General features: G+C 36.6%; 1 protein-coding gene and 1 non-coding gene across 5 annotated transcripts in view; one reads left to right on the top strand and one right to left on the bottom strand.

The window, feature by feature from the left end:
- The window catches only part of PIK3C2A (phosphatidylinositol-4-phosphate 3-kinase catalytic subunit type 2 alpha), a 92,882-nt gene that overhangs the window by 45,445 nt on the left and 31,408 nt on the right, over positions 1-16,029 (bottom strand). For all 4 annotated transcript variants that reach the window (XM_023758168.1, XM_023758167.1, XM_006093827.3 and 1 more), the window contains exons 3-8: positions 10,363-10,466; positions 5,354-5,511; positions 2,918-3,038; positions 1,672-1,783; positions 417-496; positions 216-279 (exon numbers count right to left, since the gene is read on the bottom strand). In XM_023758168.1, coding sequence (XP_023613936.1) covers positions 216-279; positions 417-496; positions 1,672-1,783; positions 2,918-3,038; positions 5,354-5,511; positions 10,363-10,466 — 639 coding nt within the window. The remainder of the gene's footprint in view (positions 1-215; positions 280-416; positions 497-1,671; positions 1,784-2,917; positions 3,039-5,353; positions 5,512-10,362; positions 10,467-16,029) is intronic.
- On the top strand, positions 6,487-6,593 carry LOC111827057. Its single transcript, XR_002830512.1, has one exon. It is a non-coding gene; the product is annotated as a U6 spliceosomal RNA (small nuclear RNA).

The following is a 16,029-nucleotide window of genomic DNA, read 5'->3' as shown; positions in this document are numbered from 1 at the left end:
ATAAAGCTGAAGTGAGAATAGACATGTTGACTCAGCATTACTAACAACTTTCGTTAATCAGATGGGTCAGAAAACAAGTCATCAAACATCAACATCAAGAGTATAGTTTAAGTAGCCCTTTATAAACATTTTATCCAAAGCCAACACTAGTATTTAAAAGAGGACAGAGACAAGAATCTTTAAGTCACCATGCCAAACTGTGAATTAAGACGTACTTCAATTCGAAGAGCCAGCTCCACTTGGTTGTGATAAGAATCTAAAAGTTCTTCAATAGGGTGTCTGAAATAAAGAACAGCTAGTTATTGTGGCTGAAGGAAACTATATACAAAAATGACTGTGTCATTTACCAAAAATCAATGTATTCACATCCAAAAGCAAAGTTTGAAAACCTGCAATTAATGCTTTAGATGCCACACCTTGTCATGACTTCTTTATAAGGTTTTTCTATTTGATGCAGATGTTTGTTTAAATCCACAGGTGTTTCATCATCTTCTGCCTAAACAAACATATATACACAAATGTTTACCAAAAAATCAAATCCATTCTTTGGTCTGTCTATTGTCAAATTAAGTATGGTTGAATATACTGTTCTTGAAACTAAAGTGATTTTTCAGAACTGAGGCTAAAATATTATTTATAATTGACTCCAAAACAGTGAATCAATATCCTAAAACATATTTTAAATGGATAAACATAAATTCTTTTAAGTCTAATTTTTCATATATAAATAGATCCAAAGCAAAAACTATGTCTGTTCTATACAGAGACTAGGACGCTAAAAATACTTTTAAAGATGGCTGACAGCCAAATGAAGGTAGAGTGAGAGCCAGACGGGGAAGAGATCATTTGAATTTCTGCATTTTCTTTCTACTGATTATCAAGTTTCCCTCCACCTTACCCCCAATAAATGCAATACTAGTCTCTCCTACCATAAATCCTTACTATGCAAATTTACTCAAGAATATCATTCCTTAAGAAACTGAAAAGAGAAGTTACTAATGATTGCTAAAATGTACTGAATTTTGTGAAATAGTTTCCACCCAATTAATAAATTCTAACCTAACACAACAGTAGAATTTAAGAAAATAAAGAAGAGAAAGTAGAAATGACTGATATTTTCCCACCCCAAATTCTACCAAATGAATAATTCTCCTTAGACATTAAAATTCATCAAGAGTATATACAGTAATAAATGGCCTCATTTTCTGCATGCTATTTTGCTTAAAGCTCCAAAGAAAGTACTGTATTTTAAAACACAAAATTAGTTTTTATTTGGTGAAAAATAATGTATTTTTCTCAGTTTGCTGCAAAGGTCAATATGGATCTTTTTTTCCCCTCAAGCCACATTTAGTATTCAAAATCTTTCCCTCTTCCTCATTTCTCCTTGGCTGGACCCTAATGTTTTCATCCTTGTGTAAAACAATTACAAATCAAATGTTTAATCTCTCCACTTTGATTTTCATAAAGGTCCCCAGCTCTGAGTAGTATGCTACTACACCTTCATGATTAAAAATCTCACACATCTGCTGAAAAGACTACTGTTGAGATACAGAGTTCATCATTTCCAGACAAACCCATAAATCTTGGAAAATATGCAAACTGCAAACTGGCTCATTAGCAGAATTATTCAGATTTAACTAAATACAATGCAGTTATAAGGTAAACACTTACTGTTCGGGCCAGATTTTGGCACATTGCGCTTAAGGTCAAAAGTTGCAGTTTAATCTCTGTGTCCCATTTTCGACAGTTTTGAATATGTTCATGACTTCCAAGGCAATGATTACTGTTAAAATATATTAATGATTCATCAATGTTATTTTCTTCAAACTAGAAATTATAGAGGTGAGAGTAAAATATAAAATTATATCTGCATCAGAAACTAAAGAGAATGGTAAAATACAGAGAGAGCTTTTTAACCATTGGGAGCATTTAAGTAGAGGAGTATTTCTACATGAGAAGAATCAAAGCAAAGAAGAAAGAAGATGAAGAAAATAAGAAAAATAGGGACAGGACATTTTTATTAGCTTAAGAGAATAAAATCTGTAATATAACTAACTAGACCAAATTTCAGAGGTAATAATTACCTGGTTCATATGATTACTTCAGTAATAATAATCATATTATTATTATTACCCAGCCAGTGTGGCTTAGTGATTGAGCGTTGACCTATGAACCAGGAGGTCACAGTTCAATTCCTGGTCAGGACACATGTCCAGGTTGCGAACTCCATCCCAAGTGGGGGGCGTGCAGGAGGCAGCCTATTGATGATTCTCTCTCATCATTGATATTTCTCTTTCTCTCCCTCTCCCTTCATCTCTGAAATCAATAAAAATGTATTTTAAAAAAAGAAATCACAGCTGACTACTATGTATAAGTAGTGCCTGTACAAAAGGAAAATTGAGTCTATAATGATGTGACCCTTTGCAGAAAGAAAACATTAAATTCACTTATCAACCAAATGCCCACCACTCTTCCCTTCTGAGACTACAAGCACTTTAAAAAAATTTTTTTTAACTTATTGATTATAGAGAGGGGGAGGAGAGAAACATAGATTTATTGTTTCATTTATTTATGCATTCACTGATTGACTCTTGTATGTGCCCTGACAGGGGACTGAACCCACAACCTTGGTATATTGGGATGACGTTCTAACCGACTGAGCTACCCAGCCAGAGCTGAGATATACACTTTTTAAGGGAAATACCATGTCTTAATTATCTCTGAAATCCCTCCACTATCTTAGACATGATTTCTTAGACAAAATAAATCTCAATACAAGTTTATTTGATACAATTAATCAATTTAGTAGGATCCAACGTATTATTGATTTACAAACTGAACTTGAAATTTTTCTAATTTAAGCTGTTAAAAATGAATTTCCAATGATGTTGCTCAGTAGTTAAATGAATAAACTTACTTCTGCAGTACTTCTTCTTGACCACAAACTTTCAGAACATAGCTGCCAACATCTACTTCATTCAAGTCATCATGCACCCAGCAAAGGGCTTGCATAATAATAATTTCTACAGTAGAACTCACTGTAAAAGAGTTAGTCATCATTTTCATTTTGCTTATTTAACTCTAAATATACATTTATTCAGATTGTATTTATTACCTAAGACAGCACTATGTAATAAAATATAATGCAGGTCACATCTATAATTTAACATTTTCTAGTAGCCACAATGAAAAAGGTAAAAAGAAATAGGTGAAGCTAAGTTTAATGTTTTACTTAACCTTAATATATCAAGATTTTTAAATTTCTGATTATCTTATATTCTCTTAAAATCCAGTGTGCATTTTATACTTTCAGCACATCTCAAACTAAATTAATCATATTTCAAGTGCTCAATAACCACATGTGGCTACTGATTACTATCTTAGGGCTAAGCAAGTTACCTCCCTATTACAGACACTTCAAAAAAGGATGGCACTTAGCAGTACCTAGCAAACAATAATTTAAACTACCATTAAGAAAAAGAATCACCATTTTAAATGTTTGACATTTGCCTGGTAAATCTTCTGATAAAGAATAAAAATCTAACAAGTAGGAAGAATTGTTCAATTATCATTCTGGGAAACAGCTAGATACTAAGATCACAGCACATTAAAAACTAATGTAACCTTTAAAGTAACCTATTTCTATACTTCAAGCTCCAATGCTAGATTTAGAAGACACTGATTACATTAAAACTTCATGAAAATTATCAACTTGGCAGAAAAGGCCATAAAACCTCTATTTAATATAATGGCTACATTTCTGAATAGTTAAATATGTGGTAACATATATCATTTGAACATACAAACCATTTGTACCATAACATGGTTACATTTCTTAGCAGAAATGTACATTATAAATCTGCACATTTATGAAGAACCAAACATTAGGCACTTGAAATTTTTTTAAGCAATCAGATCTTGATATAGCAAATCAAAATGTGATACAAATTAAAACATTTATCATCCATGTGTAAGCATTGATACTCATGCTTATTTCAGTCAAGAGACCTATTGTCTTTTTTTTCTTCAATTTTAGTATTAACTCTTACTGCATAGAGTTAAGTGTTTCTTCAAACCAAAATGTGAGGTATATTTAAAAAGAATAATTCTTCCTTTAGAAACTAAAGAATGACTGTTTATAGTTGGCTAACGTTTTTTTGTTTCAGATTTTTTTCAAAGGGCCTTTAAAAGTACAAAGCTACAGAGTATCCAATATTAGACTATTCTTAGTCATAACCATTAAAGAAAAAAAATGGCATAATTTTTAGGCCAAAGTGCTATAGAAATATAGGATCTTATTCCACTGTTGGAATCCCATTAAAATAATATACATTGTGAAAAGCAATAAACTATAAAAGAAAATAAAAGCAGTTTTTAAAACTATAACAAAAAATTTCCTACATCAAATTTTGAAGGAAGGCTTAGAACTAAAGGAGAAATATCTTCTCCTTGGAGCAGCAATTTTCAACTGGTGTGCTGTAAGAATTTTTAAAACATGCCATACCTGACTATTTAGTCGGAGGCACTGACCTCTTTTCCCTTAAATTGTCATTTTAAAAAATGACGCTCCAGCCAGTTTGGCTCAGTGGCTAGAACATCGGCCTGCGGACTGAGGGTTCCTGGGTTTGATTCCAGTCAAGGGCACATGTCGGGTTGCAGGCTTGATCCCCAGTGAGGGGCATGCAGGAGGCAGTCCATCAATGATTCTCTCTCATCATTGATGTTTTTATCTCTCTCTCCCTCTCCCTTCCTCTATGAAATCAATAAAAATGTTTAAGAAAAAATAAAAACCAACACAATAGCCATCTGGAGTGAATGAATCAAAATTATACTTTTTTTTTGGCAAACTGGTAAAAAATACATTTTTATGTATGCCATGAGCTGAAAAAAGGTTGAAAATCACTGCCTTAAAAGAGAGGAGCTTAGCAAGATAACTGGAATTTCAATTTCACTGACAGCTTTTTATAAACAAGCATTCTTCTTGCCATAAAACAAAAAAATAAAAAATTTGATTTTTTATTTAATTAGCTATCTATTGGCCTTTTTTTCTAATGTTTTTGGGCCTTGGCCAAGAGCCACTGACTAACCAAAGTTACTCAGTATTTTTCAGAGAAATATGTATAGTAGTTACAAAGGTAAACTGTCTTCCCACTGGTCCTAACCAGGAAAGTATCCAAATGAAATGCCAACTTTTTGAAAAGGATAACTAATGAATGTTAAGTATTTTACCATATTCACACAAACACATTTTTTAAAACAGAGTTGTTTTCTTAAGAGAATGAAAATTATTAACATTTTAAACATTTCCTCTCTAATCAGAGCAAAACAGGATGGTTGGGAACTACAAACTTACCATCACATGTAAAAGTAACTGGTAGTTGAAATCCTTCAATTTCAATGGAGACCTTCACGCTAGCATTTTCTCCACATATGTTTCTTTGCACTGTGACTGGACTTAACAAATAGCCTGGATTTGTGCAGTGATTGGTATATGGAAAGTTGGTCTTTAATCTGTTCACAAGAAAGAAGAAATTAAATTCTTTTTTAAAGCTGCATTTATTTGAGCCCTGAACAAGGCTTTGCATGCTTACAGCTATTCAATTCTGTGCCTTTGTTCAATTCTAGAGCAGTTCATGAGAACTGCAATGAATGGACCCCTGTCAAAACTCCAAATACCAGAATTTGCCTTTTAAATCAAAGGAATTCAAGGAAAGAGATAAAGTACTGCCAGGATATCTTTGGTAGCATTATCAACATTAACCGAGCACACACTGGACACATAACATTAAATGAGGTGCTCTGTTTCAGATTCTTTTGCTACACAATATAATTACACAAAATGGTACATTTTTAACAAATACTGATAATATAGGTGATGCAGCCCTAAATTGTAACTGCCAGAGGAATAAAAGGTTTGTTGTCTTTTAAAACATCTTTTTTCTAAGGTTCTTTTTCCTATACATTGTTTCTGGTTGTTAGACAATGATTTAAAAGTACACACACACAACATAGAAAATGGATTTTACAGTGCTATGAGGCCTTTATTTCCTCAAAGTAATTTCTAAAACACAGGGGATTTCCTATAAAAGTACTCGTAACATTCATAGATATTCGGAGGAGCAATATAGTTTAAATTTAAATATAAGAGCACGGTGTATAGCTCATCTCCAGACAGTACTTCTGTTATCAGAAGACAAAAGAGGATTTGATGCCTTCTTTAAACTAAGGGGCTTCTTTTTAACTTTTTTTCTGGAGGTTAGAAGATGAATTCCAATCTTCCCATCTACTTTTTTCACAGAGCTATAAATGAAATGAATACTGGAAGTGCTGCCTATTTGCTTCTGTAGAGATTAAAACAATTAAGTCACAGGGGAAAAAAGAGCCATTCATTTCTTCAAGGGACATCTCCTCCTGACTTCAATCTCCAAGGTCACAGGAGAACAAGAGAAGTTCCTAGAACAGGGTTTCAAAAGCACCTCTATTTCAGTGCTCACTTCGGCAGCACATGTACTAAAACTGGAATGATACATAGAGGATTAGCATGGCCCTTGTGCAAGGATGACACACACATTTGTGAAGCCTAAAAACACACAAAAAAAACAACGCACTTCTGCTTTCTACTGCTCTGAAATATTTGTTGTAATCATTCTCTACTAAAGAAAATAAAAATAAAATTACAATAAGAACTCATTCTTTCTTTAGTTCATTTTTGGGTTTCATATTACACAAGCCAGGGTGTGTGTGTGTGTGTGTGTAAATAAAAAATAATCATTTTAATAGAGCGTGGGCCTGCGGACCAAAGGGTCCTGGGTTCCATTCCGGTCAAGGGCACATACCTTGGTTGCAGGCTCCTCCCCAGGCCGGGAGCATGCAGGAGGCAACCTATCAATGTGTTTCTCTCACATCAATGTTTCTCTCTGTCTTTCCCTCTCTCTTCCACGCTCTCTAAAAATCAATGGAAAAATACCCTTTGGTGAGGATTAAAAATAAACAAACAAACAAATAAATGTTTGACCAAAAAATCATTGTAGATTATTGGCAGTCTTTGTAAATAACTCAAAGATTCAAGTAGTGAGAAAAGGCAGATCATAGAAAGCCTAATTTCTTAAATTAAATGCAATAGTCATTCAACAGTTTCATAGAAAACACACAGGACTTCTGGAGAAAATTAAAGGGATTAGATCAGAGGTTCTCAACCTGTGGGTCACGACCCCTTTGGGGGTCCAACGACCCTTTCACAGGGGTGGCCTAAGATCATCGGAAAACACATATACAATTACATATTGTTTTTGTGATTAGTCACTATTCTTTATGTCAATTTGTAACAATGAAATTGGGGGTCACCACAACATGAGGAACTGTATTAAAGGGTCACGGCATTAGGAAGGTTGAGAACCACTGGACTAGATGAACACATAACAGATTATTTCCAAATCACTAAAGTAAAAGATTATTCCCAAATTGTTAACCACACAAACATAATGATATAATGGCATAGGTAATTTCTAATAAATGCAACTTGCATACTAAGTCATCCAAATTGTCTCCTATTTTAAATGCATAGTGAAAAATATGAGTTTTAAAAATCCAGTTAAGGAGGAACCAAGATGGCAGCGTAAGGTACAGACCCGTGTGTGCTGCCTCCCACAACAACATCGAGACTACCAACTACAAGACAAACAGCTATCATTCAGAACCATGGGAAAGCTGGCCCAGTGGAAGCTCTACAACTGGAAGGAAAGAAAGAAGAGCATTGAGACTGAGTAGGATGTACAGAGGCGCCAAGAACAGAGGTACGGAGTCGCGTGCCAGGAGGGCTGCAACTGGATACGCGGTTTTTTTCAATCGGAAGGGGTTACAAACTCTTGAATCCACTGAGCTTGTTTGGGGTGGGATTCTGAGGTCCCAGACCCCTACGGGGAGAGGCGGGACGGCCTTGCAGCGGGTGGGAGAGCGAGGGTGACTTTCTTGCGGAGCTGCTCGCTGGCACTAGGGGACGCAGAGACGCGGAGTTTCGGAGAGGCAAGGAGTCGCGGAGACGCCATTGCTCTTTGCTCCGCCCTGGTGATTCCCGGAGTCCCGCCCTACTCAATTTACATCCCTGCCCAAGCTGTGCCAGTGGCACAAAAGGAACCACCTGCGCTTTTGCAGCCTAACCCAACAAACTGTAGATTTCAACTCCTCGAATACATAAGGGACACACTCAAGAGGCAGAATCAGGTTCAGAGGAGCCGGAGCTGGACCCGGCTGGGCCGGCGACATGGAACCGCTGTACCAGTAAACGCACAAGCAGGTCCACCAGATCCAGTCTCACAGGGGATGCTGGGAGACAGCAGACAAGCAGTCTGTGCACTTAGTAGAAAACGAAATCCAAGCAAGCATACCAGATATTCAGCCACCATGAACGCCTGGAGATTTTGTCCAGCAAGGAGCCGCCCAACAAAAGACAGAATGCCAAACTTCGTTGACCAGTTAAAGTATGATGTCCAGCACTTGCAGACTGCTCTCAGAAACTTCCAGCATCAGCAATACTCAAGGGAGCAGCATGAGAGACAGCGAGAGGAGCTTCTGACTCGCACCTTCACCCCCAATGTGGGATGCGGCGCTCCCTGCGAGGCTGCGACGGCCCCTGCGAGGCTGCGACGGCCCCTGTGAGGCTGAGACAGCCCCTGTGAGGCTGAGACGGCCCCTGTGAGGCTGAGACGGCCCCTGTGAGGCTGAGATGGCCCCTGAGAGGTTGAAACAGCCCCTGTGAGGTTGAAACGGCCCCTTGGAAGCTGAGGAAAATACCACATGATCTCACTCATTTATGGATAATAAAGACCATTATAAACTGATGAACAAAAATAGATACAGAGGCAGAGCAGCTTTGAACAGACTGTCAAACTACAATGGGAAGCCTGGGGAGGTTTGCGGGGAGGGGGTAAGAGATCAACTGAAGGACTTGTATGCATGCATATAAGAATAACCAATGGACACAAGACACTGGGGGGTAGGGGAGGCCGGGGGAATGTCAAGGGGGGGGGGGGAGGAGACATATGTAATACTCTTTGTAATACTTTAAGAAATAAAACAAAATTAAATTTAAAAAAAATCCAGTTAAGAGTCATCTTTGCAGGGAAGAAAAAGTGGCTCTACTGATATTTTTCTTCTTTTTTCCCCCTAGGGTATTCTGCAGAAAGAAATTCTGGTTAAAAGGTAACATAAAGAAAGACAGTTTTAATGAAATATTACCAAGAGTCTAGAAAATCTAGTTGAACATTAAAATAATGTACTTACTCAAAAATTATCTGCAAATGTCAAACTCTGCTTTGCTTAAAGCAAATCACACTAGGGAAAATATGGGATTCAGAATAAATTCCCATGGTGGTGATCTACTTTCCCTTCTTTTGATAACATATCTCATCCCCTTAGCCACTTCCACTTTTTCCTTTCAGGGTTTTTTTCTATCTGGTGTAGACTGAGAGGACTCCATTTCATCTTTGCTAGCAAGAACATTAGATTATGAAATCTAACCTATCAGTGGTTGTATTTCCTGCCTTCAAAACCTCATCTGCAGTGGAAGAAAAGGAAGACAGAAAGATAGAAAATTAGAAAACAGAATCCAAAGGGAGGAGGGATCCTTACAGTGTATGAATTCCTGGATCTGGCTCTCACTTAGCTCTGTCCTATCCTTCCTCTTTCTGCTATATCAGCTTGTAAACCAATCCTAGTACATAATCTTTCTTGATTTAAACTACTTTGAAGTGGGTTTTTAGTACTTATAATGCAAGTCCAGCTAATACAGTGATATAATGGAAAGAAAACACACTGAACCAGAGGCAAAAGAAACCTGGAGGAATAGTTCAGTAAGCTTGGTAGGTAACTTCTCTGAGTCTCAATTTCTCATCTATAAATATTAGACAGATTTAAGATTCAAAGAACGTTTTAGAAATGCATTTTTTTAAACCTTCAGAATATATACTTGCTCCTCTAATGGTGCCTGTTATCTCTTACAGAAGTATGACAGTATTTTGAATGCTAGAAAAGTATGTAGCAAAACGAAGTGTCCCTAAAACAAAAAAAGCATTATCTAAGTGTACTGAAACTTGAATGTTTAAGCCATAGTTTCACTGGTTAATAGATTATCAGATGTCTACTGCATGACCTCAATCTTTCTTCTAAATACTCAAAAACCTAACAGATAAAAATACATGTTCAACTGTAGTTTGTTTATGTGCCAATTGAAATTTTAAGCCACAGGGAGAAAATTATTAAAAACCTAAAGAATTTAGAATTATTAGCGCTAAGTTAATTTTCAATAAATATTTAAGCAAGCATTTAATAAAAAATAATCTTCAATTTATAAAAAAATGTCCTTACTTTGTAATGGACTGACAAAAAGCTGCTACTTCCTCGTTCTGCACTTCAATTTCTTGTAGAAGAGAACTTCCAGTTGGCAAACTACTGGTCCCATTTGGGTCTTTCTGTAATCAAAAAGTATTTTTATTTTAAAAGTAAAAGATACCCAAAATGCTAAATAGCAGCATAGTACAGACACATTTTTACAAAGATATGGAGGTAAAATAAATGACATTAGTAACAGTTTTAAATTATGGACTTTTCTATCCATAAAAGTAATGCCAACTAAGCTTTATTTTAAAGTTCATTGGTTTTATTTGCTCAACAAGTAGAAAGATGCTGTTCTTTGTGTTGGTTAGTAAGAATGTAATGCTAGCCTGGCCGATGTTGCTCAGTGGTTGAGTGTTGACCCATGAACCAAGAGGTCCCAGGTTCGATTGGGCAGATGCCTGGGTTGCTCGATTCCCAGTAGGAGGCAGCTGATCAATGTTTCTCTCTCATCGATGTTTCCATCTCTCTCTCCCTCTCTTTGAAGTCAATAAAAATATATATATATATATTTTTTTTTTAAAATATATTTTATTGATTTTTTACAGAGAGGAAGGGAGAGAGATAGAGAGTCAGAAACATCGATGAGAGAGAAACATCGATCAGCTGCCTCCTGCACATCTCCCACTGGGGATGTGCCCGCAACCCAGGTACATGCCCTTGACCGGAATCGAACCTGGGACCTTTCAGTCCGCAGGCCGACGCTCTATCCACTGAGCCAAACCGGTTTCGGCAATAAAAATATATTTTTAAAAAAAAGAGAATGGAATGCTGAAAACATTTTCATTCAAATACTTCCTGAAACAAACACAAAGTTAACAGCTGAATGAAATTAAAGGACTAGCCCTTATTTTACAAAAATGAAGAGAGAAGCCTATTTGGGACTTCCCTAATAAACCAGGAATTCTATATACAGGGTGGGGCAAAAGCAAGTTTACAGTTGTGAGTACACAAAACAGAGTTTACTCTTATATATTATTTATTAATTATTGTATTATTTTCCATACAAACAACAGTAAACCTACTTTTGCCCCACCCTGTATTTATCTTAGGCCTTCAATTCCAACAAAGCAGCTGGTTCCTTACACAAGACAATGAGATCTAGGAGTTAGTGGACATTTTCTATGATAATAAACTTATACAAACAATCCGATAGTCCTTCAAAAGTTAAGTTTATGTCTGATCGAAATTTGTGTGCAACATTTAGGAGATAAATTCACCACCCAAGCAAAGGCAAATTGCAGAGTTCATAAGTAGAGGCATTTTGGTTACTACATAAAAATACTTAATTTGGCACAAATTTCAAATGTAAATTTTCATTAAAATTAGAATTAGAATGTTCAACCATTAAAAATTAAGTGAATCAGCCCTAGCCGGTTTGGATCAGTGGATAGAGCAACGACCTGCAGACTGAAGGGTCCCAGGTTCGATTTCAGTCAAGGGCACATGCCCAGGTTGCGGGCTTGATCCCCAGTTGGGGGCCTGCAGGAGGTAGCCAATCAATGATTCTCTCTCATCATTGATGTTTCTATCTCTCTCTCCCTCTCCCTTCCTCTCTGAAATTAATAAAAATATATATTTTTTAAAAAGTAAGTGAATCAGAGCACAGTGTATAAACATCAAGAGTTGTAATGGATTTCAATGAACATTTTGTCAGAAAGTTAAACTGGAAACTTAGGGCAATAATTCCTTTACGAATTTTCTTCTTTTAAAACGTGGCAGAGACCTTTCTGCTAGAATGTGATATGCACATTTGGGGAAGAAAAAAAACAAACAAGTCTTGAGTTCCAGAAAATCACAACTAAAAATAACAAAGCTTATAAGAAAAACAGAGGTAAGGCTGATTACTCAAAATCATTGTAACTTCATAACCAAAGCCCCAACTAACACAATAAAAAGATCTTCTAAAAATACTACCAAAATGAAGTCTCCACTTGAATTTGTACCTAGCATTATCCTGGAGCTCCTGCCTCCTCATTTATGATATGGATTCTTGAGGGCATTTATTAAAAATATCATCTAGACTATAGATTTCTTCAATAAAAAAAGTTCTTAACGCAAAGAAAATGTCTTCACAACAGTTAATGTATTAACTGCTTCACCAGAGAGCTTAACACTGTGGAATATGAAACCATTCTTAAAGTTACTTATCCAACTACCATTTTTACTAAATACACTTCTGCAAGATTTTCAGTGTTTTCCTTAATATTTTCTTATATTACTAATACTTTCTCTTTAATTGTCAGAAAGTCTGATTGTTTTAAAATGTTAATATGCTGATAAAGATTATGTGTGAACTAATGCTACTTCCCCATTATACTGACATCAATCTCATATTTAACAATTACATCCATTAATTTGTGTTACAGAAAAAAAGCACTGGAGTAAACAGACCATACTATCCTAAAATACTGAGATTTGTTGTTCCTAACAAATCCTTTGGTCTGACATTCCAACCTTGTCATAATCTAATCCAATCATATTTCTGAGAACTTCCTAAATGATTTCTATGTCCCAGTTAGCTTGAATCATATCCTGTTCCTAATAAAACACAAATGAGCTTTCCTGCCCTCTGAAACTTTGTCTTCAATGCTTTCCTCGTAAATTTCCCTCAGAAGTAAAAAAAAACCAAACTATTAATTTTAAGGTCCAACAGAATGCCACTTCATTTATAATGTCTTTTTTATGTTACTCAGTATGAAGCAATTCTTCCCTCCTAGCTCTTTTAAGTACTGACTTAGCCTGAACCAAACACTGCATCATTATATCCTATTTAATATTTTTCCTAATGTGAAAGCTCCTTAAAGATAAAAATCAAATTTTACTGAATTTTATATATTTTTTAGAACTTTATATGTAGTTCAGAAGGCACTCAACCATTGGTTCAATCTGTTGAATGTTTTGTTCCCTCTAAAAAAAAAAGTTAAAAGTCATTTAACACTTCACACCCATTAGAATGGCTATTATTAGAATGGCCCGGCTGGTGTGGCTCAGTAGTTGAGCGTCAATCCATGAACCAAGAGATCCCTGCTTTGATTCCTGGTCAGGGCATATGCCCAGGTTGTGAGGTTGTGGGCTCGATCCTCAGTGGGGGGTGTGCAGGAGGCAACTGATTGAGGTCTCTCTTTCATCAATGTTTCTATCCCTCTCCCTTCCTCTCTCTCTCTCTAAAATCAATTTTTTAAAAAGATACTTTCTTAAAAACAACAACACAGGAAACAAATGATGGTGAGAATGTGAAGACAACGGAATCCTTATGCACTATTAGTAGTAATGTAAAATTGTACAGTCTCTGTGGAAAAACAGTATGGTGGTTTCCCAAACAACTAAAAATAAAACTACCATATAACCCAGCATTTTCATTTTGGAGTACATACTCAGAAAACTTGAGAGTAGTTCTTGAAGAGATATTAGTACACCCATGTTCATAGTGGCATTATTTACAACTAGAGGCCCGGTGCACAAAATTCATGTGGGGGGGGGGGTGTCCCCTCAGCCTGGCCTGTGCCCTCTTGCAGCCCAGAAGTCCCATGATGGATTGCCCTGCAGAGGGAGGCCCCGCCCACCAGGGACTCCCTCTGCGGGGTATCATGGGGCAATGGTGGGGCCCCCGACCAATCACACTGCACCTGCCTTGGCTGGGCTGGCACCAGTGGGTGTCATAGCATGGTCATCTGGACAGTCATTCCGCTGTTTGGCCATTAGGTTGATTTGCATATTATACTTTTTATCATTATAGATAGCTAAAATGTAGAAGCAACCAAGTGGCCATCAACAGATGAACAGATAAGCAAAAAGATATTATACATACAACACAGTATTATTTAGCCTTAAAAAAATAAATTCTGCAATATGCTACAACATGGACGGACCTTTGAGGACATTATGCTAAATTAAATAAGCTGGTCATAAAAAACAAATACTGGTATGGCTCCACTTACATGAGGCACTTAAGAGTATTCAAAAATCAAAAAGACAAAATGGCCCTAGCCGATTTGGTTCAGTGGATAGAGCATTGGCCTGTGGACCAAAGGGGTCCCAGGTTTGATTCCAGTCAAGGGCTCGTACCTTGGTTGCAGGATCCTCTCCAGCCCAGGCCCTGATCAGGGCTCATGCAGGAGGCAACCAATCGATGTGTTTCTCTCACATCGCTGTTTCTCTCTGTCTTTCCCCTCTCTCTTCCACTCTCCCTAAAAATCAATGGAAAAATATACTCGAGTGAGGATTAACAACAAAAATAAAAAAGACATGCCCTAACTGGTTTGGCTCAGTGGATAAAGCGTCGGCCTGCGGACCGAAAGGTCCAAGGTTCGATTCCCGTCAAGGGAGGGCATGTACCTTGGTTGCGGGCGCATCCCCAGTAGGGAGTGTGCAGGAGGCAGCTGATCGATGTTTCTCTCTCATCGATGTTTCTCTCTATCCCTCTCCCTTCCTCTCTGTAAAACATCAATAAAATATATTTTAAAAAATAAAATAAAATAAATAAAAAAGACAAAATATATAATGGTGGCTGCCAGGAGTTTGGGGGAAGAAAAATGAGAAGTTGTTTAATGAGTATAGAATTTCAGTTTTACAAGGTAAAAAGAGTTATAAGGATAAATGGTGGTAATGGCTGCACAACAATATAAATGTATTTAATACCACTGAACTGTAATCTTAAAAAAGGCCAAGATGGTAAATTTTGTTACTTGTATTTTAGCACAATCGAAAAAATATTTAGCAATTACTGAGCATTTATTACATGTCTGGCTTTGCTGTAAGCAATTTACTAGTAGATATGTATGCATTATTTATTTCTAACAAAGTCCTATTACAGGGGTGGGCAACCCCTGTCACGCGTGCCAAACATGGCACGCCAGTAACTTTTGCTGGCACGCGAAACCCTCTCTTATAATCTTTCATTTACAATTTTTTTCTTAATATCGACTTTTTATTTTTCAGATAAATTCAGTGTAGGTGCATCTTAGATAAATAAATAATTTTACATAACAAGTTATCTTAAAAACCATAGACATGGATTGACGTGAGAGGGGAAAAGCAATTTCCATGCCTCTGCCTTAACTCTCCCTGCCTTCCTAGATCCGACCAGTGTTTTGGTTTCATCCACATACGCTTGTGAATCTTTGTTCTCAGTGATGAATTTTGTTAAGTCTCGTAATAGGAGTAGCCTGACGGATGAAAGTAGTAGCTCGTGCATATCTCTGAAGGTCACGAAACATAAACCTGATGTAAAATCTCTGTCATCAGTGATGCAGCAGCAAAAGTCCCACTGATAATATCAAACGGAGTCATAAAGTTTTCTGTCGGACTATCAGTGTACATGTATACATTAAAAAATAAATGTAATTTTCATCATCATATACTGTGTTTTTGTCGCTCGAATGAATTTTATTAGTTCTTCAAGGTTCTTCACATACGTACACCTTAAGAGATATCAAGTAGGCGTAACATGTTCTCAAAAAATTAGGGTTGGCACGCAGAAGAATTTTGAGTCAGAGATTTTGCTGGTTTTGGCACGCACTCACAAAAAGGCTGCCCACCCCTGTCCTAGTAGGTGGATACTATTATCCCCATTTTACAGATTTTTACAGAGAAATTAATTAACTTATATAAGGTCACACAAGTAATATATTCAGATAT

This window comes from Myotis lucifugus, unplaced genomic scaffold (assembly GCF_000147115.1).
Source record: "Myotis lucifugus unplaced genomic scaffold, Myoluc2.0 scaffold_124, whole genome shotgun sequence".
Lineage (NCBI taxonomy): Eukaryota > Metazoa > Chordata > Mammalia > Chiroptera > Vespertilionidae > Myotis > Myotis lucifugus.
The sequence above is the reverse complement of the archived record's forward strand: the minus strand, read 5'-3'. Positions and strand labels throughout refer to the sequence as shown.